Source organism: Rhamphochromis sp. 'chilingali' (assembly GCF_963969265.1).
Source record: "Rhamphochromis sp. 'chilingali' genome assembly, chromosome: 12".
Classification (NCBI taxonomy): domain Eukaryota; kingdom Metazoa; phylum Chordata; class Actinopteri; order Cichliformes; family Cichlidae; genus Rhamphochromis; species Rhamphochromis sp. 'chilingali'.
Window position 1 is genome coordinate 29,305,777 of NC_137939.1, and position 24,702 is coordinate 29,330,478.

The 24,702-nt window shown below is 40.2% G+C and overlaps 1 protein-coding gene across 1 annotated transcript in view; it reads left to right on the plus strand.

The window, feature by feature from the left end:
- Window positions 1-2,595: 2,595 nt before the first annotated feature.
- The window catches only part of arhgef10lb (Rho guanine nucleotide exchange factor (GEF) 10-like b), a 38,693-nt gene continuing 16,586 nt past the window's right edge, over window positions 2,596-24,702 (plus strand). Inside the window, exons 1-12 of the mRNA XM_080899413.1 lie at window positions 2,596-2,734; window positions 3,484-3,597; window positions 3,827-3,935; window positions 5,412-5,515; window positions 7,613-7,690; window positions 8,059-8,238; window positions 9,824-9,940; window positions 14,338-14,430; window positions 16,235-16,405; window positions 17,125-17,270; window positions 18,100-18,266; window positions 19,660-19,775. Of these exons, the coding sequence (XP_080755539.1) occupies window positions 3,839-3,935; window positions 5,412-5,515; window positions 7,613-7,690; window positions 8,059-8,238; window positions 9,824-9,940; window positions 14,338-14,430; window positions 16,235-16,405; window positions 17,125-17,270; window positions 18,100-18,266; window positions 19,660-19,775 (1,269 nt within the window). The 5' untranslated portion in view covers window positions 2,596-2,734; window positions 3,484-3,597; window positions 3,827-3,838. The remainder of the gene's footprint in view (window positions 2,735-3,483; window positions 3,598-3,826; window positions 3,936-5,411; window positions 5,516-7,612; window positions 7,691-8,058; window positions 8,239-9,823; window positions 9,941-14,337; window positions 14,431-16,234; window positions 16,406-17,124; window positions 17,271-18,099; window positions 18,267-19,659; window positions 19,776-24,702) is intronic.

Sequence of the window (24,702 nt, forward strand, 5' to 3'; positions counted from 1 at the left end):
AAAATGCAGCAAGATATTAAAAAAAAAACAGTTTTGTTGATTAAAAAACACTATATCGGATTCATATCGGTATCGGCAGATATCCAAATTTATGATATCGGTATCGGACATAAAAAAGTGGTATCGTGCCATCTCTAGTACTGCATCAGCCCAACAGAGAACTTTGCTCTCACACTGCTGGATTACTTGTGGTGATAGGGTATTTAGAAGTAGAATGGGAGGCAGAGCCTTCAGCTTTCAGACACCCCTCTACTTTTACAATTGGTCTTAAAATAGTTAGGGCTGGATCAGCTTTCTGGGAATCCTCCTTTACTTATGTTGCATTAGGCTGCTTGGGGCTTCCATGATGCACTGAGTGTTTTTTTTTTTTTTCACTAACCCATTTTACTCGCTATGTGTTTAGATACCATGCTGCATTTAATCATTAGTTATTATTAGTCTCTGTCTCTCTTCCACTGTGTCTTTTGTCCTGTCTTCCTCCCATCACTTCCAACCAGTACCTCCCTGAGACTAGTTCTGCCAGAGATTTCTTCCTGATAAAACAGAGTTTTTCCTTTTTCTCCTTCATCTGATTGTTGGTGTTTTCTCTGTATTATAGTGGAGTCTTTACCTTATAACATAAAGGGTCTTGAGGTGGCAGTTGTTGTGATTTGGAGCTATATGGATAATATAGAATTGAACCAAAATGAAGGAGAACTCCAACCATGGTGTGTTGTTCAGCAGTTTGTCCACCAGATGGCTCTCTGCAACCTCCCAGCAGACATCCATACTTTCCAACTCTACAACAGGTTTTTGGGACGCCACAGACATAACAAGCAGCTGATGAGAGCACAACTACATCCAACAAATGTTAGTGGGTGGCTGTAGCTCAGGTGGTGGAGCAGGTCACCTACTAACCAGAAGGTTGGTGGTTTGATCCCAGTCTGCATGTCAAATATCCTTGGGTAACAGAATGAATGTGTGTGAGTGTTAGACAGAAAGCACTTAGTAACAACCTAGAGAAAAGTGCTTTAAATGTGTGAATTAGGCAAGTTGTGTAGAGTGCTCAGAGTACAAATGCACTAAATAAGAACCAGTCCATTTAAGGAAAGTTATTTAATATTTGTTTTTGTATGTAGAAGAAAAGAAAATCAGTTAATATTTCACAGATTGTAGTAAAACATTAACATGTGTTAATAGACCTCTCTGCATTGAATCGTACTTGTTATTAACCTCTGTCTCTCTTCCACAGCATGTCTTTATCCTGTTTTCCTTCTCTCACCCCAACCGGTCACAGCAGATGGCCCCGCCCCTCCCTGAACCTGGTTCTGCCGGAGGTTTCTTCCTGTTAAAAGGGAGTTTTTCCTTCCCACTGTCGCCAAAGTGCTTGCTGATAGGGGGTCATATGGTTGTTGGCTTTTTCTTCTTTATGTTGGAATGTGGAGCAGATTTGTGCTAGAGCCAAACAGGTTCAGATGTGAGCAAAATGTATTTTGGTGATAGACCCCACATAACAGGTTTAACGGTTGATCGGTCAAGTCCAAAACAAAGTTAACGATATGAATTTAAGAAGAAGAATAGAGAGCGACAAACATGTCAGTTGTTTGCTCTCTTTTTTAACCTTGACAGTATGTTGTGTCCAGGTGTGGATGACTTTTGAGGACATCATGGCGATCGGGGCGGGGCGATCGTGGCTCAAGAGTTGGGAGTTCGCCTTGTAATTGGAAGGTTGCCGGTTCGAGCCCCGGCTTGGACAGTCTCGGTCGTTGTGTCCTTGGGCAAGACACTTTACCCATTGCCTACTGGTGGTGGTCAGAGGGCCCGGTGGCGCCAGTGTCCAGCAGCCTCGCCTCTGTCAGTGCGCCCCAGGTTGGCTGTGGCTACAATGTAGCTTACCATCACCAGTGTGTGAATGGGTAGATGACTGGATGTGTAAAGTGCTTTGGGGTCCTTAGGGACTAGTAAAGCGCTATACAAATACAGGCCATTTACCATTCAGAGACCCGATCATCTCGGCTCCAAAAGCTGGAGCTGCAGTGAGTTTGAGCGTTATGATGACCCGTGTGACTGTGAGGCTGCTCCTCCAACCCACAGCAGCAGCAAGATAAGTCATTACAAAAAAACTATCAATATGCTTACTCTGAAAACCGCATGTGAAGTCATTTAAAAAGTCTTCACTAAAGAAATAAAGTAGATTTAATATATTTTGGATCACAGAAGGCGCTGTAAAAACAGCATTCATGTTTTATTGTGGTTGGAGTTAAGAATATTTTACAAGTGCAAAATGATGAACTGAAAGAGAGAAACTGCAGAGTTGGTCATAATTCTCTTTATTTTTTTCATTATAGGCAGATTCAACCTTTGTGGAAAAAGTCCAGCAGTGTCAGGATTAGCTTTAAACGATTCATAGTTTTTCAGCCCAAAAATCACTTTGCTAAGGAATAACTACATCTGTTTTAAACTTCTGTGTGAATCAACCCGAGAATGATGAAAAGAGGAAGTGATTTATTTCTGGCAGTCCCTCACCATGTCAGCACTTCTGTCTTCTGCTTTTGTCACCATGTGCTGTAACTTGCTGTTGGACTTTCGCCGCTCAGTGTTTTGAAAAGGGTAAAATGTAACTTGAGTAATTTGACTTGGTTAGTGGGGAGAATTTGTAAAGTTCGGAATATTGAATAAGGAGTTCATCAGCTGGGTCAACACAACACGGAATCTCTTTACTTTGGATAAATAAAGTGGTTTGTGTGAACAGAAGGTAGGTGTCTTAAAACTATATACAAAGGAAATATGAACAATTGCTAGAGACAGATATTATGATTAACTTTCTCTTAGAGAATATATGCAACAATAAATCTTAATGTTATGCTTTTTTATTAGATTTGTCAGTCCATGTTTTAAGATGTTAAAGTTCATGTGTGTCTGTAGTTTCTTGCCAAGCCAAGTTTAGATCTCAGTTTCACATACATTTCCTTCATTGTAAATGTGTTTCTTTAGAGTGATGGCCCTCTACCCTCACATTAAAGTCACTTTCATTTAGTTAGATATAACAGTTTCCCACATGAACCACAGTCATTTATCTGCCAAATGGAAGGTTTGTGATTTGATCCCTAAAACAAAGTGTTGAAAACATACAAAATAATGCATCATCACTGTGTGTGTGATCCATCGACTGTCTGAATGTGGCTTCTAATATTAAAGAAAATCCCAAATAAATTCAAACTTGTACATTCGCTCAGGATGAATGTATGTAAACTTCTGACAACTACTGTATGTGCAGAAGTATTGATCAGATGTGTATAAAACTTTGCAAAAACATCAATATTGTTAAGTTTATTTAACAAAGACCTAGGCAGCGGTTCATTTTCTGGGTATGTGGGAAACCTACTAACATGTGTCTTTAACTGAACTTCTTGTCGTATTGTGTTGTGTTTATTGATATGAGTTGTCAGGCGTGTCAAAGTTAAACTAATGCTGTGTCTCTGCCTCCTGATGTTCAACTGTCAGCTGCCTGCAGATGTGCCGGGGCTCAAAGACCTTTGTGCTGTCACCAGGAGAGAGCTGGCTTTGTGTATCAGTATGCCTCTTTTTGCCCACATCAGACAGACCTGTGACACTAAGGTAGTGCTAGTCACTTCAGCTGTTTGTCTCTTCCATCTTTGAACAAACTACTTTTTACTCTGACTGTTAATCAGATAATCTTAAATGACTTCAGATAGATATGGTTTTATTTTGCTTTTGCCAGAAATGAAATAAACCCCAATAGTATTTTGATACAATACAAGTGGTTTAATTTTTTCAGATTTGAATTTGAAGTAACCATGGTTACACATCTGTTCTTGTATTCCAGGTTCAGTAATTGATGAAAGCAGCAAGAAACGGTACCAAGGAGGGTTTAGGAAGGAGAAAGTTAGCAATGATTCGCAAAGTGTCATTCCTACAGAGAAAAGACTCTACAGGTATAGAATTGGAGCTGGGATTAATCCTTAAATAATTCATTAATAATTAAAAATGAAAATTATAACGTTCTTTAAAAAGTTTTTGGCCTGAGTTGCAAGTTTTCCAAGATTCAAGTCTATGATGTTCATTTTGTAAATAATGGGCCTATTTGAGTCATGATTTAGAGTGTTGCTACCTTGTAACTGATAACTTGCTACCTTATGTACAAACGTCCTCTGTCACAGCCAGCCCATTACCAGTCACTTTTGGATCCAACACCAAGGGTGCCAAACCGAGGGTGCAAACAATAGTTAAAAAAACAGCTGATGTCACCATTATTATTTTTACTTTTGTACAGGGTACGGCAGAAACCTGTCAACATTCTTTTTAACATTTAGCATATAAAATAATAAAAATTATAATTACATGCCTTTGGAAATTCATGTCCGGGGTTCAATTCCCAACCAGGGCTTCTGCATCCGGTAAGGATTCCTAGGCTAGACCCCTCATGCTAATGTACCCTATCTCAGATATGAGTGGGAAAGAGATAGCTGAAGCCAGACAAGAAGCTGACTGCACTCCATGAGCCTCTGACAGCACCAACGAACCAGGTGCTGAAAGGTGAGAGACACCCGGATTGGCTTACTGAAGGTTGGACAGTCCTGATCCCCAGAAGGAACAGCTCCCATCAAATTACCGGCAGAAAACCTGCCTCAATACCACATGGAACCATTGTGGAAGAACAGGCCACTGCACGGTATGTACCCCTGGCAGGAGGTGGCTGACATCCAGAAATCCTACCAGTGGCTGAACAAAGCTGGACTGAAAGACAGCACAGAGGCACTAATCATGGCAGCGCAGGAACAAGCTCTGAGCACAAGATCCATAGAGGTTGGGGTCTATCACACCAGGCAAGACCCCAGGTGCAGGCTGTGTAAAGATGCGCCTGACACAATCCAGCACATAACAGCAGGGTGCAAGATACAAGCAGGCAGGGCTAGTGGCCGGCATACCAAGTGCTAGCAACATCAGAACGGAGGAACATGAAAAGCTGGGGAGGTACCAAGGACTCAGAGAAGAACTTAAGATTTGAAGGATGAAGGCAACAGTGATCCCAGTGGTAATTGGAGCACTTTGTGCAGTGACCAAGTGCAAGTGGCTCCAGCAGATCCCAGGAACAGCATCTGAGATCTCTGTCCAGAGCGCAGTCCTAGGAACAGCTAAGATACTGAGCAGGACCCTCCAGCTTCCAGGCCTCTCGTTAAAGATCCGAGTTTGAAGGATAAAGACCGCCTGCAGGGGCGAGGGGGGAATTTAGAAAAGTGACTACACATGTGTGTATGTAAGTGTGTGAGATTTATAATAATAAAATGCTCTTTATATGAATAACATATTCAGTTACAGTGATGGAAAAGAAGACAGTAGTTAATAAATGAGCCAGGAAAGGCAGTAAATGACTTGTGATGCAAACACTCTCTGGTTGTTTGATTTTGCAGGTGATGGAAAAGATGATGCCGGTTACATAGATGTGTTTTTGTGTGAGGTAAAACACCCTCCACCACAACTCTGCCCCATGCCAGAGGGACTCAGCAGTCAGCAGGTGTGCATGTCAGCATATGTTCACTAATCTGTATTTCTGCTGACTTATTAAAGGCTGCACTGATGAAATTGGATTTTCCTGTGATGCTCTGATGTCAGTTCTCCATATATTGATCACTTTATTAGTTGAATGAACACAACCTAAAATCACCCACATAGGAACATTGTTACTGTTTTCTGTCTTTCACATGAAGTCTGTATTTGATCTTATGGTGGCTGACTATTGTCTACAGCTGAGGACAGAATTAAAACACAACAAGGATTTTTTGGGGAAAATTCCTATGTATTGTGTAGGGGCATTTCTTCACCAGGAGTGATGTATGTTTTAGGCTGCTGTCCATGACACCAACCTAAAACAACTTGGAAGACAAAGCGATGAAACAGTTTTGCTGCTGACTGGTTGATGTTTTCTCTCAAAATCTTCACGTACCCTTCTTTCTTCACGATTCCTTTCACCTTGATGAGATTCATGTCCAGATGCACCAAAACATCTCCACAAATACCCATCACTGTGCTTCATCTTTCCCCAAACATAAGCAGCATCTTTGTGGCCAAAGAGCTCTAGTTCTGTCTTATCTGACTAAAGGATGCACTTCCAGTATGCATAATCTTTCTCCAGGTTGTCCTTGGCATACTTGAGTCTGGCTTGACAGTGTCTCTTCTGCAGAAGTAGAGTTTTTCTTGGCCTGAAATCATGCAGCCCATGTTTATGCAGAATTTAGTGTTTACCTTCTTTTCTTCTGTAAGAATACGCCTCACGTTCAGGGGTCTTTGGACACATCTCTCACTAGTTTTCTTCCCAGAGTCTTTCAAGTCTTTCGCTTCCTACCTCTACCAGGCTGGTTCTGTACTGTAGGGCTATCTTTGACATTTTTGATACTTCACACTTGGAGACGCTGAGATGATTTTGCATATCCATCTCCTGCTTTGTGAGCATCAACAATTGTTTTTCTCAAGTCTAAGCAGAGTTCTTTTGTTTTTGCCATGAGGCTTTCTCAGGTGACAGCTCAAACCCTGCTGATTTTTTTTTCTAAAATAATTGTTATTGAGTGCAAAAAAACATTTTTTGCTTTAAAAAAAACCTAGTAGATTTAGAAATGCTATGTTGAAAATCCCTTGCTCTCTTTAAACACATAGGGGTCTAGTAATTTAGTCCTCATCCTTTAGTCGTCACCCTGCCAGGTGGGATCAAGACGACGTAGGAGCTCCAAATTAATACCATAGGTGTATCTATTAAAAATCTCAGGCGAGTTTGAATGTCAATGACCTCGATCTTAAGGTCACAATAAGTTTTCTGCTAATCGTATGAATGAAATAATAAGGCATGGTAGATATCATAGATGTGTCATACATGTGTTTAGTTGGAGGCTGAGTTTCAGTGCCAGGTGCTTCTGTGTTATTCCATGACATATTCAACACATAAAAGGAATTCATGCCAAGTAGTGAACTTGTGGTAGCTACTTACAGTAAAACGTTATTATTCTATCAACAACAGATGATTATCCTCAAAAAGACTTTGAAAAAGACCTGATTTCACAACTGTGACCCTAACCTAATGGAGATTTGTGTATGGACTGGTAAATGTATGGCACTTTTCTGCTCTAACTGAGCACTTAAAGTGTTTTTTTTTACTACAGGTCACATTCATAGTTTTCTAGTTTTCACACACACACACACACACACACACACACAGTTGCACAGTTACTGATTGATGCATCAGTAACTGTCACTTGCCCAAGGACATTGCAATAGTGTATTGAGGCAGCTTGGCATATAGTTACCAACTACTCTATGCTACTGAGCCACAGCCACCTACACTTACTGCAAGGTCAAAGTTATTTAAGCATTCTTAACATGATCATGTTTTCTAGGATGTTTAAAACAAATAATTTAACATGAACTACTTCAAATAAATATCAAACAACTGTGGCTGAAGTTTAAGAAATTTTGTCCTCCCTGTTGTTCCATATTTCTGCATTCGTCTTGACTCATCATCTACAACTTTTCTAAAACTGAAACTGTTTGCGCATGTTTTTATTGTTAATATTTACGGTCATTGGTTTGCTGGATCCATTTCACTTATTGGTGCTTCGTTCAGGTTGTCAGACGTCTCATCCTCAGATCCATTGTGCAAAGTGAGAGCAGCTACTTGGACTCTCTCAAACGAATCCTTCAGGTGAGACACGTTTCTCTTCAGGTGTTGTCAGTGTGGAACTCAGTCACGAATTTTATATTTTTTATATTATATCCAAATTTTGCATTTTAATATAAAGGTTAATTATAAATGTTCAGTGTTCATCTGAGCACTTTGGGGAACTCACTCTAAAACTTTAATTACTTTATACTTAAGCAGAAAAAACTTCAGCCATCAGAAATATGACATCCCAATTTCTAATATTTAACATTGTGGGTCATTATTTAGCAGATGAATTCATCATGGATATCAAAATGCAAAGTATACAGTTTAAGTACTGTTTGGGTAACCTAACAGAACCATAACCACAGATATGCAGTATACCAGACTGGTCTGTCTTTGTCCTTCAGGAGTACCAGAAGCCTTTGCTGGAGACACAGTCTGTGATTTTAAACCCAAAGAAGGTGCGTCAGATCTTTCACCGCCTGCACGAGATCTATCAGTGTCACTGCATGTTCCAGATTGCCCTTGCATCCCGCGTGGCCGAGTGGGATCAAAGTGAAAAGATAGGAGACTTGTTTGTGGCTTCGGTCAGTTGACATTTTCTTCCTAATTTCTCTTTTTAATTTCTGTCATCCTTCACCTTTAAGTGAAGTGTCCATCATCACACTACTAAAGTCTCTTTCAAGTCATTTAAACTCCACACAACCTGCTCATAACATCGTTTTTGTAAAGCTGAAGTCTCTGATTCTAAGCCGAGGTAATCTCAGTGATGTATTAGGCATAGGGGTTGTCAGACCATCATGGCTGTGCTATTTCCTGATTTTAGTGACATAATATTATTATCTGATAGATGCCTCTCTGCCTGACAGGCATACTGAAATATAGAAGGTGAAAGCATTTATGGAGCAAGATTGTGGTCAAAAGTTTAATTAATTTGAAAAAGTTATTTGAAAGTGAAATTCTACGTTTTCATGTTTTAAAAGAAAGTGAAAAAAACATAAACTGTTTTATTTTAAATAAACTATTCGTTTTAATGCAAGTATTTTTTTCCAATTTATTTTTAGCTTTAAATTCACTTTTCTTTGTTTCAAATCTCATTTGATCTCATCCAGTTTCAGACCCTTTTTTCAGTTTCCCTAATTTTGTGTTGTGAGCGTGTATCAAAAGGGAGAAGCAGAATGTAGACTAATGACTGACATCTCCTGTTGTCATGGTTAGCACTGTGTGACAGGCAGAGGTCGGACCCAAATGCAGGACGTGTAACACAAAGTGATGAATGAAAGGAGGCAGCTTTACTGCTGTAAAGTTAGAAAAATTGAACATAATGAACACAAGATGATAGACTGTCAAAATAAAACAGGAAACACTCTGAGACACAGACTAAGACACACAGGCTTGACACTGGCGACCAGGGGAGAAACAGACATGAGAAAATAGTCGACTAGGGAGACAGAAAAGGAAGACCTAACACGGACATAGCAGATAAACGAACATGAAGACAAGGGTGACTAAATGAGAAACATGGAACACAGGGGAAGCACAGTAACATACAACTACACACAAAAAAATAAATATAACACAAGGCGAAAACTAAGAGAACCAGAAATACCAGTGATTAAACTAGTAACCTAAACAATGCCAGATAAAGCCTAAGGAACATAGAAACACTGGGTCACAGACCAGGACCATGACAGCTGTGACACTAAAACTAAAAGTCAGTTTAAGGGGATCACTTTTATGCTGTCCCTGGATGCAGCAGTGAGTTTTATGTTAAGAAACTGAGGCTATGCTGTCCACTTTTACTGTCTGACTCTTTAGCAGTAAGTGGCTGTTTGCCTAACTGCACTCAAATGGGGAAAATCCACCCGTTAGCCGTAATGTTCTGTTTTGTAAAGCACTTTATAAATAAGAACAGTCATTTTCAAATAACTTTTTCAAATGAATAAAACTTTTGACCCTGACTTAGCTCCATAGTGAGTCAGTCTGTTAGAGTGGGAGCTCCGTGTTTCAGAGGGCAGTCAGAATAACCTATGATGGCTAATGGTTTGACAAAAATATTGACTCGTCAACCATTTATTTACTTTGTAGTTCCACATGTTGAATTACTGTGAATCTTATCATACAAATATTGTGGCGAAGCAGAGTCCTTATGTCACAATGTTTCCTTCACAGTTTTCAAAGTCCATGGTTCTGAACGTGTATAGTGACTACATCAATAACTTCACCAGCGCCATGGCTCTTATCAAGAAGGCCTGCTTGTCAAAACCTGCTTTCTTGGACTTTCTTAAGGTGCTCACACTGCACATTTACACCACATTGTCAAATGTGACAAATGACAAACGGAACCGATTACATGTTCCCTCCCTTCAGGGGAGAACTAAGAAGAGTAGGATTGTTAACTGGATTTAAAATCAAATTATACCAAATGATAAACAAGTGTGACCTTTTTAAAAGTGCAGTTTAAATGAAAATAATGTGAAAAGCTGTAAAGTGAAAAGGGTGGCATGGTGGTGGATGGTTGGTGCATTTGTCACCTTGCAGCTAAATGTTTCCTGGTTTGAATTCGAGATGAGGCCTTTCTGTGAGGAGTTTGAAGGTTATCCATGTGCTTGTGTGGGTTTTTGCCAGGTATTCCCATTTCCTTCCGCAGTGCAAAGACATAGACTTAAGGTTAACTGGTGATCATGAATTGGCCATGAGAGTGAGACAGATGAATAAAGTCTTACAGGAATAGCTAAAATGTGACTTGGAGTGGAATCAGCTATGAGTGAGTATAATATCAGAACAGGCTGTGCTGATATGAGGAATTATGGAAATTCTAATGTTTTGTTAAGTTCCCATATCCTGAGAATACATGGTTTATAAGGTTATGAGATTTTTTATGAACTTAGAAGTGTAAAGTTTGAGCTGTGAGCACCTGAAGCCTCTTACTCTCAGCACTGTTCCAGCCTTTTGGCAAGAAGATGGGCTCCCTTACAAGCCAGCAGCAATTTCCCCTTCTTTCTATGTTGAAAGCAAGTAGCTGAAGACCATGACCGCCCACATCCAGAAGTGTAACCCAATATTCATTTTATCCATTGACATTTTAAAAAGTACTTGCATAGTTTTAATATTTGAACCGTCGCCGGGGCTCCAGCACCCTGCCACGGTCCTGGAGGAACATACCACATTCTGGTAAGGTGTCATGCAGACCCTGGTTCTCCCCGTGGCATTGTTGGAGGCAGAGTGGGTGGAGGTTAGATGTGTTCATGGGGATATTCACAATTACCCCACTTGTGCTGCTGCTATTGGAATACAAGGGCAACATGCATAGAGTAAAGGCAGCAGTTTGCTCGCACCTGTCGCATCCCCTAATTCTGGGAACCGATTGGCTGCGATTCACCCCACGGAAGATTTTCCACTGGACTAATCTTGTGATGACACCCTACACTCAACCTTTGACCAAGTGATAGAAATTGATGGTCACTCGGCGCGCCCTGATGATGCGCGGACCGCACTTTGTATTGTTAAATGATAGGCTTTATCGAGTGAGTCGTGACACTTGTACAGAGGAGGAACACACCTAGTTGTTAGTGACTAAGAGCCACCAGGAAATGATTTTCAAGACAGCTCATTATAACCCCATGGCAGGGCATATGAGATATGACAAAACTCTGGAAAGAAGAATGGCCAAATGGCAAAAATAATAAAGGAAGTGAAAAAAGGAAAATGTGCAGATAAATAATAAATGGGAAAGGAACTACTCATTCCAAGATGGCTGCGCACACGGACATGAAAAACATGAAAAACAAACTGGACCAGAAGCTGCAGCTTACCTTTGACTGCTCCTGAGTGGGGAGCATGCTCCCTTACTGCTTGGGTGTTTGATATGCAAAGGCCACTACTGAGAACAGGAGGGGTAACAAAAGAATCAGTGGCTGCCCTCTGCCGAGGCCATCACCAGCTCCTTCTGTCTCAGGAAATCTAGGGCACTCACAGGTGACCCCAATCCAGGGCACTCACAGGTGACCCCAATCCTGCCCACTGACCCACCAATCTGAGCCATGGTTGGAGTAACCCTCATCACTCAGGCCACACTCACACACAGACTTTACTCAGACCAAGTCCTCTTGCACTACTTCCAAACACTTTGGAACCTGTCCTCTAATGTTTGCCTTTTCTATTGAATGCCTTTCTCTTGTTTTGCATATATTTGCATATGGAGCTTGCAAAGAAAAGCGTCTGGACTTCTTTAAGTTGCTTGAAGACGTTTCACCTCTCATCCGAGAAGCTTCTTCAGTTCTAAGGTCAAATGGTGGAGAGTCCCAGATTTAAACCTAGTGGGAGTATCCCCCCACAGAGGGACAAAAGGACCCCCTGATGATCCTCTAATCGCCTGAGCCAAGGTGTGAAACTGGGTGTGGGTCCCAATCAGCCAGGGTTTCGGGTGAGCTCATTGTGAAACCTGGCCCCACCTTATCATGCGAGGTCAGATGGCCCAGGATGTGAGTGGGCATTAAGGCGTCTGGGGAGGGAACTCAAAACTGGATTATAGATGGCAGAGAGTTGGTGTCGTAAACCACCGCCTCTGTTCAAAGATGGTCGCTCACAGTCGCTCACATAGGTGGCTTCTTTCACTCCTCTTTCAAACCATCTGTCCTCTCTGTCCAAAATGTGAACATTGGCATCCTCAAAAGAGTGTCCTTTATCCTTAAGATGCAGATGGACAGCTGAGTCTTGTCCTGTGGAAGTGGCTCTTCTGTGTTGTGCCATGCGCTTGTGAAGTGGCTGTTTGGTCTCTCCAATGTAGAGGTCTGGGCATTCCTCGCTGCACTGCACAGCATACCCCACATTGTTAAGTCTGTGTTTTGGAGTTTTGTCTTTCGGGTGAACCAGTCTTTGTCTGAGCATGTTGCTGGGTCTGAAATGCACCGGGATGTCATGCTTGGAGAAAACTCTCCTGAGTTTTTCTGATACACCGGCTGGGCCATCTGACCTCAGGAATTCGCATGATAAGGTGGGGCCAGGTTTCACAATGAGCTCACCCGAAACCCTGGCTGATTGGGACCCACACCCAGTTTCACACCTTGGCTCAGGCGATTAGAGGATCATCAGGGGGTCCTTTTGTCCCTCTGTGGGGGATACTCCCACTAGGTTTATATCTGGGACTCCTGACCATTTGAGAGGTGAAACGTCTTCAAGCAACTTAAAGAAGTCCAGACGGTTTTCTTTGCAAGCTCCTTTGACTACAATGACCTGGATGACTGAGAACCTTCACAGATATATTTGCATATATATACCTGTGTGTGTATAATATATATACTCAGGACTAGGGATGGGTATCGTTTAGGTTTTATCCGATACCAGTACCAAACTGGTACTTTTGAAACGGTGCCGGTGCTTAAACGGTGCTCAAACCGGTGCTTAAAGAATGGAGAACACAAAATTGGTCCAAAAACCTCACGTTCAGCTGTTTTTTTTGTAAAAAGATAACAATGTTAGCCTTTTCTGCAGCTATAGGGCATATATGGTATCACTCTTGGCTGGAAGCAGTGCTTAAACAATGGAAAAAACACAAACTTTGTCCAAAAACCTCTCATGTTTGACTGTTTTACACTTTTTTTTTTGTCATTTAAGCCTTTTTGGCCAGGGTGAAGGGAGTATCTGCCATCAAACAAGAAGACAGCCGCATGTAACTACGACGGTGTTTGCTAGTTCACCTTACAGGCGTTAATTTAATAACGTGTTTAGCCTTATTGGGCCGGGTTTAAAAGAGAGACATCATCCACCTGTTCGCCGCTCAGAACTGGTGCCGTTTATGTCAGAACCGGTGCCGTTTATGTCAGAACCGGTGCCATCATGGCACCGGATACCGGTACCCATCCCAACTCAGGACCTTACTGCGAAGTAACAGTGCTAGACACTTCACCACTATGCCACACTGAAAGAAAGAAAAATACATAGAAGTAAAATTCCCGAACATATAATCTGTAGTTATTTAATAGTGTTGTCAGTGTTACAGACTATAGAACACTTATGAACTTCAACTGAAACATTCAACTACAGCATCTGCATGAATACCATGACATCTTTATTGAAACACATATGCACATTATTCTCCGTCTTTTCAGACAAACAATACAAACAGTATAATGTGCCACAGCCACTGTTTGGCCACCTGTGCTATTTAACTTTAATATTTAATATGAAATCATTTTAAAATGCAGCAGCACAAAATGCAGTCAATTTGAGAGAAGAGAATCCTCTATATGCCTAAGAAACAGTCTGCTTTGATGATCAACTTTTTCTGCTTTCCTGAGGAACATCATCTGTGGTTCTTTTACCCACACCTGGAAATCTCAGAATAAGGAAGGGGGAAACTGTGAATCAGCCACTGAGATCAGCAGCAGACTTTCAATATCAAGAGTTAATACATATTTGAAAATGACTCAGCTCTGTAGTGTTGTACAGCAACCGTGGAAGACGAGGAAATCCTCCCCATTCTTCCCAGCATGCTACATACAGGCATAGGGCAATATTCCATGTGGACCATAATCAAGTGGTTGTAGGATCTCTAACTGTTAGTTACAACCATTTACCTCAAGTGATCAAGTGATCTTGGAAAATACAATACTTTGTTTTGAAACATGAAGCACTTCCTATTTTAAGCTCAGTGGAAAAAAAAACTCTTTTCTTTCGACCTTTAGAGGAAGCAGGCATCAAGCCCAGACAGAATCACCCTATATGGCTTGATGGTTAAACCTATTCAGCGCTTCCCACAATTCATTCTGCTGCTACAGGTGAGTGACTGATGACACACCAGTGACTGCATCACTCTGATCCCTTGTTAGCATGTCTCAACCTCTGCACTCGTGGGTCATGACCATGGAACGCAAGCTGAAGGTTCAGGTTACAGTTATTACTTATTTATCCAAATCTTACAAGGCAAGCGAAGCAACCAGTTGATGAAATGCAGTTTAAACAGATGACTTGCATGCTAAATAGGAAATGCTGACTTTTAGAAAAGGTGTGTGGTCAAGTGTACATGTCAATTCATACTGAAACTTACCGACTCTTCTGGAATACTGTAAGGCTGAAAAAGTTACACTGAAACTTTCTGATGAAAGGAAGTGAAAGGCAGTTCTCGCCACTGTCTACTCCAGTGCACTGTGCATTCAGCAAGTAGTACTGTACCAGAAAGCTGGTTTTTCAAAACCCCATTCAAAAAAGTGAAACGAATTGCATGAATATTTAATATTACACTCAGTTAGAGTACACGTCAGTACATAGTTAATCTGCATGACATAAAAAAGTTAGCCTATTGTTTGTGAATATAAGTGACAGTAACAGCTAAATAGGTAACAATGCAACAATTGTTGTTCTAAATAGTCTCCAGCTCCCCTATAAACTGGTCGAAATCCACTATTTTACCACTCTGTATGGATGAGGAGGATGTGGCAGATCTTGTTTCGCCCCATCACCTTCAAACAGACAATATTAGATATTTAGGTATTAAAGTTTCCTCCAAGCTGACAGAATGAATGATGAATTTCACTCCCTTGTTTAAATTTATCCCAGAGGATTTAAACCCCTGGATCAACCTACCTATATCACTTAGTGGAAGGATAGCAACAGTTAAAATCTCAGTCCTTCCAAAATTCTATTATGTATTGTCAGTGATCCCTGTATCTCCTAAAACCTCCTTGTTCAAGTCTATTAAGTCATCTCTGTCAAAATTTTGTTGGAAAAATAAAACTCCCCATATCAAATTGTGCAAAAACAAAAATCTCCAGGAGGTCTAGAAGCAGCAAATATAGAATTATATTATTTAGCTAATCAGCTAAAATATCTTATTAAATGGTTTAATCCTCAATCCAAATTGTTCTGGTTACAAACTGATCGAGCATTATGGCGAGACATACTTTTATTGAATCTCCCATTCATCAGACAAACTTTTCACAGCATATCCATAGAGTCATCTCTGTCAGCCTGGTGGGAAATATTACCAACTCCACAGCCTCACCATCTCCTTACTCTCCTATTTGGAATAACCCAGATAATCAACCAAAAAAAAAAAAAAAACCCCATTAAACTTCACCTCTTCGAAAATCAGAGGAATTACACATCTTTGTCACTTTACCCAAAATAAGACTTTTATTAATTTTTACAATTTAATTCAGGTCTTTGGCAATGGCAATTCAGTTTCTTGAGTACTTTTAATTAAAATCAGGGTAACTTTAAAAAACAATGGCTTCAAGGAGGAAGTGTTACAAACCCTTGGTTCAGAGAGAGGATGAACTGAGGGGCTGCACTAAACGTGATATAAGACGAACAAAGACTATTTGTCTGTCAGTCATTCTGCTCTAGTCCAAAAATAAAATAAGGACTCAAGAGAATGGGCAGACTTTAAATGATTAAATAATATTTAATCTTTCCTTTTTTAACCCACTCACTTAAATGTAAGGTTGTATTTGGTAAAATACTATTGTCAAGTGAAAGGTTTTCTATATTTTCTGTCTTTATAATGAGTTCTCTCTATGGACTATTAAATTCTCTGTCACCATAAGATATGTTATATGAACAGTCTCTGCTGTGTTGCATCAGGACATGTTGAAGAACACTCCAAGGTCCCACAGTGACCGGCTGCCCCTGCAGCTGGCTCTGACTGAGCTTGAGACCCTGGCCGAGAAACTCAATGAGCAGAAACGTCTGGCTGATCAGGAGGCTGAGATCCAGCACTTAGCTCACAGCACTGGGGAACGCAATCTCAACAAGGTGACAACTATGCATTTATTTATGCAAACATAAGCTGTTCATGAAACTTGCGGGTAAATTTGAGATAATGGCATGACCACATATATTCAGAAGTCACCAGAAAGTCCATTCACTTTCCTTTGTCCAATCAATCTTTAAAAGCAAAGCTCCAGTTGTATGGATGCAAAGAACAAGCTTCTCTTACATTTTTGAAAATGGTGTAAGGAGATTCCACAATCTGTGGGAGAATCTCATCTGATAGACTTTATTTGCATTACCCAGCATGAATTTGCATAGATGTTTGATTTTTGAGTCCTCTTTCATTTTTCTAGCTGGACGTTGAAAGTACATGGTTGGGTGGGTTCATCCTCCAGCATGTGTTCAGCTAAATTAATTTGTATTGCTCATGGTACCTCTGGGCAGCTGACGGAAGATCACCAAAGTTCTCTATTCAAGCTGAATTTAACACTAGTCTAGTAACCAATGGGTTACCTTAATATGGGATAAAATAAATGAGAAAATTTGTTTCTCAAGGAATTTGATATCTTCAGCTAATCAGCACCATGCCAAACTGTCTGCAGATATGAAGGTGTACTTTGTCAGCTCTTAGCTTGTGACATGAATCTTACCTGGGATAAAACTACTCTGAAACTTGATTTCAGTGAAGACATTTCTTGATTTCTGTAGTTTCAAACATTATGTAAGAATACTTTGTAATCAGTGACCTGCATTGTTTTTAGCTGCTGAACTCAGAACAGAGGCAGCTGATTCATTGTGAACTTCTTACTGAGATAGTTTTTGGGGATAAAGGTCAAGTTATCAAGTCAAAGGAGCGGAAGGTCTTTCTCATCAACGACACCCTCATTTGTGCCAATGTGAACCTGAAGTAAGTACCAAACCTCTTTAATCCCAAACTTTACTCCTAGGTGTTTCTGAATATCCTGACTGGTGCGATACGTATAGTGACCAAAGTCATCTTGTGGTGATTGTTGTTGTGAATTGGCACTATATGAATAAAATAGAATTCAATTAAAATTAACTGAATGGTTGGAGTGAATTTGCAATTACCCAGCTGTTATTATTTGGGATATTATACAAGTTCGTCTCGTAGGGTTCTCAGAGCTTGAACAGGTACTAAAAGAAAGCCATGTCAACTACAAATATTGGTGTTATTATTGGTTTTATCTCCCCATTATTATTATTAATATTATTATTATTATTATTATTAATTTATTTATTTATTATTTACCAGGGGAAACTGGACTTGTATTCTGCTTTGGCTCTGCTGCCACAGGGACAAATACTTTTTGGCCAAAGTGTATTTAAGATACTAAATATGGAATTTGCCCTGATACATCAATTGGTGTAGGACTGTGTGTGCAATAGTCCTTAGGCATCGGTAAACGCTCTTTATGAGAATGCTTGTGACTGGGTGAATGAGATTTGCAGTAGAAAGTGGTTTTAGTGCAGGGTTGAGTTGAAATAATGTATGTATTGGTATCAGTCTGTTTACCTGCATACGTAGATATACTTCCAACACAACCCCTCGGTTGACTTATTGAGTTAATAACCATCTTTACATATGTTACTAAGTGTCAGTGAATCTAGATAAGAAAAACATTTCCTAGACAAGCTGCAGTTACGCCATAGCTGTTGTGTCCTGCTGAGACCCCCAGTCCCTTGTTGTAAATGTTTGCAATATATTTGTCCACCAGGGGTCCCCCTGACATCAACACCCTGGTTCCTGTTGGTCCTAAGTACACAGTGAAGTGGAGTGCTTCTCTGCTGCAGACTCAGGTGGTGGAGGTGGGGCAAGATAGTCTGCAGGGCAAAGACGGTGTCATCACAGCCAGATGTCACAGCTCTACTGCCAGCATCACTGGTATCATATCCACATCTCATTATCTGAGCTACCACACAGATTGCTGTGCAGTATACTAAAAGCAAGCAAATATTAAGAATTTGATTGGGAATTATTCCAAGCTATCTGTTTTAAAGTACTGTGTAAAGGTCTTGAGCCAGGAGTCATAATTATGACAGAATCACAACAGTGTGCCTTTCTATAGAATACTGATATGAATATATTAGTGCTGTCCGTGTTATGGTGCTATGGTGTTAATGTCATTTTAACAAGATTAACGCTGACAGCACTAATTGAATATATGTTTGCAGAAAATATAAACACAGGCTGTGCACACTGAACAACCACACAGAAAGTGATGCTTGTGTTCTATGATTATTGCTGACTTTTATTTCTGAACATGAACGCATAAAACAATTATTTCACTGCACTGCTAATGTTCTTATATAAAATGGAAAATCGAAATTTATATGCGCTCTGAGTGCAAAGCAATATATACACTACCAGAGTGAGAGGCACCCTGAACCCAAACAACTACCACAGCATTCTGCAGCACCATGCAGTACCCTCTGGTATGAGCTTAGTTGGTCAGGGGTTCATCCTACAGCAAGATAATGACCCAAAACATAGATCCAAGCTGTGCCAGAACTACCTCAGGAACAAAGAACAAGGTGGTGAGCTTGAAAACACGGAGTGTCCAGACTTAAACCCCATCAAGCTGGTTTGGGATGAACTGGACAGAAGAGTGAAGCAAAGCAACCTACAAGGTCCACATTTATGGGAACTTCTGCTACAGATATGGGAGAATATTTGATTTCTATTGTAGAAAGAAGCCACGGCTGTGTTCAGCTGTTATATCAGGTGCTACTTTGATGAGTCAAAAGTTTAGAATACATTTTGGTCTATAAATTGATTCCATGATTTCTTTTACTCCAATTGCGTATTTGTACTATGCTTTCATTTCAGAGTGCAATGAGACATTAAACTGCATAACTTTCATGAGCCACACCCATTTTCACACCTTGGCTCATGTGATTAGGTAGAGGATCATCAGGGGGTCCTTTGTCCCTCCTTGGGGGATACCCCCATGGGGTTTAAATCTGGGACTCTCCACCATTTGACCCTAGAACTGAAGAAGCTTCTCGGATGAGAGGTGAAACGTCTTCAAGCAGCCTAAAGAAGTCCAGATGCTTTTCTTTCCAAGCTCCTTAGACTACGATGCATGTGCTTGTTGGTTCTGGGGCGTGTGGCTAGATGTTCTGGCCTCCCTCGGGGTGGTGCTCTGCAGTGGCTTGGGAATCTTTGGCATTGGAGGGGGACTTCCCCAAGCACCCACCAGAGGTCCCCTCTGATACTGAAGATGCCTGGTACAAAGCTGTCATAGATGCTAAATGTGACCACGTATGTGTTTCAGGTAAAGTATTGCTTGGCCCTCCAAGATTGTATCAGGAATTGGAAGAGCTGCAGCATGACCTGGCTGTAGTGGAGGAGGTCTCACTGTTGGTTGGCACGCTCCACGGAATCTACCAGGTAACAATATTTATTATTATTTTCACTTTGCTTTATGAATTCAATTCAATTCAGTTCAATTCAGTTTTATTTATATAGCGCCAAATCACAACAACAGTCACCTCAAGGCGCTTTATATTATAAGGTAGACCCTACAATAATACATACAGAAAAAACCCAACAATCAAATGACCCCCTATGAGCAAGCACTTTGGCAACAGTGGGAAAGAAAAACTCCCTTTTAACAGTAAGAAACCTCCGGCAGAACCAGGCTGAGGGTGGGGCGGGGCCATCTGCTGCGACCGGTTGGGGTGAGAGAAGGAAGACAGGATAAAGACATGGTGTGGAAGAGAGACAGAGATTAACCCTTTAGAGCCGATTGGAGCGGGAACGCTCTGTTATGCGTAACTATTTTTAAATCCCAGTAGCACTGCAACCACGTAAGCTAGCGCAAAAATTTTTTTTGCATATGAAACCGGAGGAGTTGTACTTACATCTTATGCCATCAGCTTGTCCTAGGTCACGGTTTCCTTCCACATAAAGCTTTGCAAAAACTGCATAAAAAGCGCTTGCAGGAACAAAAACATAATATTCCAGAAACACGCTTTACCGATCCGATCAGCTGTCCATAACACTTCCTACGTTGGAATAGACGTCAGCGCGAACTTTTGCATTTCCGCCATTACCTGCCCGAAACCGGAAGTGACGTCATTTTCGCGGAAATGTAGTCTTTTTTGCGATCAGGGCCTCAGGGCCTATACTGCTCTTTTTAAAAGTTATCTTTGACTTTATGACTTTCTGTGTCTTTTCTGGGATGCTTAGGACTCATATTGCACTGCTGGAAATAGTTTATTTTGATGCATATGCTGCTTTTTTGCAAATTTGCAGTATAATATTTATTTTCGTTTTTCCTGCAGTGTATAAAAATTGGTGTATTTCAAAAATAAAACTATGAAGACACTCAAAATACATTTCCTGTGGTGGGAAACTATTTTGTGCAACTTTTTTGTATTTACAGTTTTGAGGGATAAGCCTCTTAAATTTCTCTAACTACAAATATATGTTAAAAAATCAAAAACGATTTTAAATTTTTTTGTAGTTTATTGCACTTTTTTGCAATTTATGTAATTACTATGCACTTAATGAATACATATTATTAAAATCTGGGCTATAATGTTTGTATTGATGTATAGCAACTTGAAATGCTCCCAAAAATGGCTCCACAGCATGTAAAAATATAATATAAGCTCTGGCGGACTTGGTTCTATGGTAGGTCTTAAAGGGTTAATAACAAGTGTGATTCAATGCAGAGAGGTCTATTAACACATAGAGAGTGAGAAAGGTGACTGAAAAGGAAAAACTCAACGAATCAGGGTAGTCCCCCAGCAGCCTACGTCTATTGCAGCATAACTAAGGGAGGATTCAGGGTCACCTGGTCCAGCCCTAACTATATGCTTTAGGAAAAAGGAAAGTTTTAAGCCTAATCTTGAAAGTAGAGATAGTGTCTGTCTCCCGAATCCAAACTGGAAGCTGGTTCCACAGAAGAGGGGCCTGAAACCTGCTGCTTTATGCAGCAGGTATGTCTTCCTAAAAGTGTTCTGAAAGCATGTGAGATATAGAGATTGGTTGATCACAGCTTTTCTGCTGTTCCATCGATAAATCGACAGATATATTGATGTGTTCCTTCTGAAATTTCACTCTTAAATTTTATGGAAACACTGTCACACTATGTAAAATCACACCTTTTAGTTTTGGTGTCATATTTGGCAAGTGTTAGCACTTTGTAAAAGAGATTTGTTCTGATTTCATTTTACAGTTTTCCTCGATTGCTTACAGATTTTCTCGATTGCTTAAACACATTTCTTGAAACTATGCCTTGTATCCCCAAAACAGTAAGCACAAATCCATAATGTCTCACCCAATTTCCCAAACATCGTATTGTCAGGTCAAAATGAAGCTCTACACTCAAAATCATTCACTCTTGCTGAAAAACCAAACTTTGCCCACAGACATCACACACAAGACCTCAAAAACACACACACGACAACATAGTTGTACACACTGGTGCAATAAATGTAAAACAAGTTACGTTGCTTTTGGTTCTTACCCTCAAAAACCTTTTCACATGATGAACACAAAAGACGCAACCAATGTATATACACGGGCATACGGTTCTCTGTCATACACTTTCCACTGCCATGCCGAAAATAACTCCTCGGGATTAGAAAGGGAGAGTATGCAGGCAGAAAGATGTTAGAAAACCTTGGGTTATTGGTAAACCAGTCTCGAACCAGAGCAGCGTGATGGAAGCTGACAACAAGAACGTAGTGAGGCTGCTCTGGCTGCTGGTTCCCCTCAGTCCCACTGGAACATATGTTGTCTCAGACCACCAAGAAAAGCAAGGAGAAGCATAGTGTTATAGTAGGGTGACCAACCATCCTCTTTTTTTGCACTTGACTTGTAAAAGCCTATGTGATATTTTTTATTTCACCATTCATTAACCGCACATAGAAGGCATCATTTAAATATGTTAACGTTTTCTTTAAGCAACCAGAATACAGTTTTTCTGAATTGCTAAAACACATTTCCTAAAATCTCATCTCTTTGTCTCAAAACACTAAACACAAACTGTAAAATTCAAACTACACACACAAAACCTTTGATTTGTCTTGCAAAACCAAACATTTGACCCCAAACTATTTAAACTTTTCTCAAAATCAAGCACTACTGTCAAAAACCACACAAAACCAGCCAACGTGCAAACACAACTTAGCAACTATTACACACTACAGAAATAAATACAAAACACTGTGAGAAAGCGGGAAAAGAATGTGTATTTATTCATTCATTTATACTTGTACTCACATTTTAACAAAAAAAAAAGAAAAAAGAACTGCAATAAAAAAAGTTACATATACATAAAAAAAAATATTTTACAGCATATTCAGATAATTTAATCTGCTTGAAGTAGATTTTCCTGTGTTTAAGAATTTCGGTCGTATACTTTCCATCTCCATGCTAAGAAAAACTCCTTGACAGGGTTCAAAAGGGAGAGTATGGTGGAAGAAACACATTGATAAAATGCTGCTCATTGTGAAACCAGTTGCATATTTTTGGACCTCGGTGAAAGCTCACATTGTCCCAAATGATATGGGATGCTCTGCCTGCTCGCGATGTCTCTGCTCAAGCAAAGCATCCTGTAGACCATCCAGGAATGTTGCTAGAAGTTCGGTGTTGTATGGCCCAACAGTAATATGACAGCGGAGAACCCCATAGCTGCTGATGGCAGCACAGTTACATTTCCACCACGCTGGCCAGGCAGTTCAATAATGGTACGTTGACCTATGACATTGCGACCTTTTCTTCTCCTTTTTGCTAGAGTCAACATGTATGTTGTTTTCTATAATCCACTGCTGTGTTCCATGCAGTCGAATTCCATTATTCTGATTGACCATATCCACAATAAGTGTCTCCTGGTGTTGTGAGCGCATTCATGTCCTTCCACCCTCATGTGGCCATCCTTCAATTCTAAACAAAAAACAATTTAGTTATAAGTATACTTGTATACACAGCACATGTATACATCATACTATTCATTTACAGAACTAAAATTTGTTTGTTGTGTACTTGACTCAATGGTTAGGCCTCATGAATACATCTTCGTGGATGAAGCTGTATTCAATCTAGCAAAAAACAAAAGAAGAGGTTGCAACATGTGTTTTCCATTTTGAGTGGTAGAGAGTTAATGATGAAAACAGTGTGTTAGTTGTGTTTAACTTCTGTTGCCTGTGTGCACCATTCTGGATACAAGTGCACCACACTGCTAAATGTGTTTTGTGTTTGAGAATGTGTTTAGAGAGTTTTGGTAAACGGGAGATTCAGATTTGCCAACGGTCTCCTAACCACATAAATAGTGTTTAAGATTTTGGCAACTGTGAGATTGATTTGATGAAAGAGTTTTCATAGTTGACAATTTAGTTTTTACAATGGGGTTTAGTGTTTTAGCAATTCAGAAAAACTGTAAATAAAGTTTTTCATGACTGGGCCAAGTGTCCTCCTTTTGGAAATCAAAATATGGTCCCCTTATTTATAGGGTCCTAGAATGGCATGGCAGTGGTGTACCCCTCGTTGGCTGATGCCGGCACAGGGAGCAACATTCCCTCCACGCTGACCAGGGGGCATTTACAATAGCCCAATGGCCAATTATGTTCCTCCACCTCCTCCTCCCTGGTGTCCTAGACCTCCTTCTCCTCCTCCTCCTTGAAATGTCTTTGGATCCATTGTTTCAAACCTGAATGAGCTGACTTTGCCGCTTTTGTCTATCTATCAAAGTTTCTGATTGGTGTGTGATACATTTTGACTTTTAGTGTTTCCACTTCGTTAATTGTGTGCTAATTGAGCTAAAACTGTGCTGATGTGAGTTAGCATTATTGACTGCTAGTGCTTTCTAAGTGACCACATGGTGTCAGCACTGACAAATGTAGGGATTTGTGTGTAGAGTTTTGCAGTAACAGTTCACCACATCTGACTCATGTGGTAAAGCAGGGGCATAGTGTTTATAGCTCAGGGTAATGGGTGTGCTTTTTGGAAAGTGGCATTATGGTTTTGAAATTTGGGTTCACAAGATTGATTAAGCAATCAAGAAAAACTGTAATACTTCATTGTCCTCTTGATTAATAATAATTGTTTTGTTTAACCAGTTAAATATAAATATATCATAATAGCAAGCTGTTTTGGACAGACAGCTATAACTGCATTAATGCCTACTATCTCAAACCAGGCATACATATGAAGAAGAATAGTACAGGACAGATTTTTAAGAACATGGGTGATGTGCAGAGTAGTAGGTAGATGATTAAAGCTCTCACTTTCAATTCAATTCACGTTTTACAAAATTCACATCAAGGTGCTATATACTGTAGGACCCTACAGTAGTATTGAGAAAATG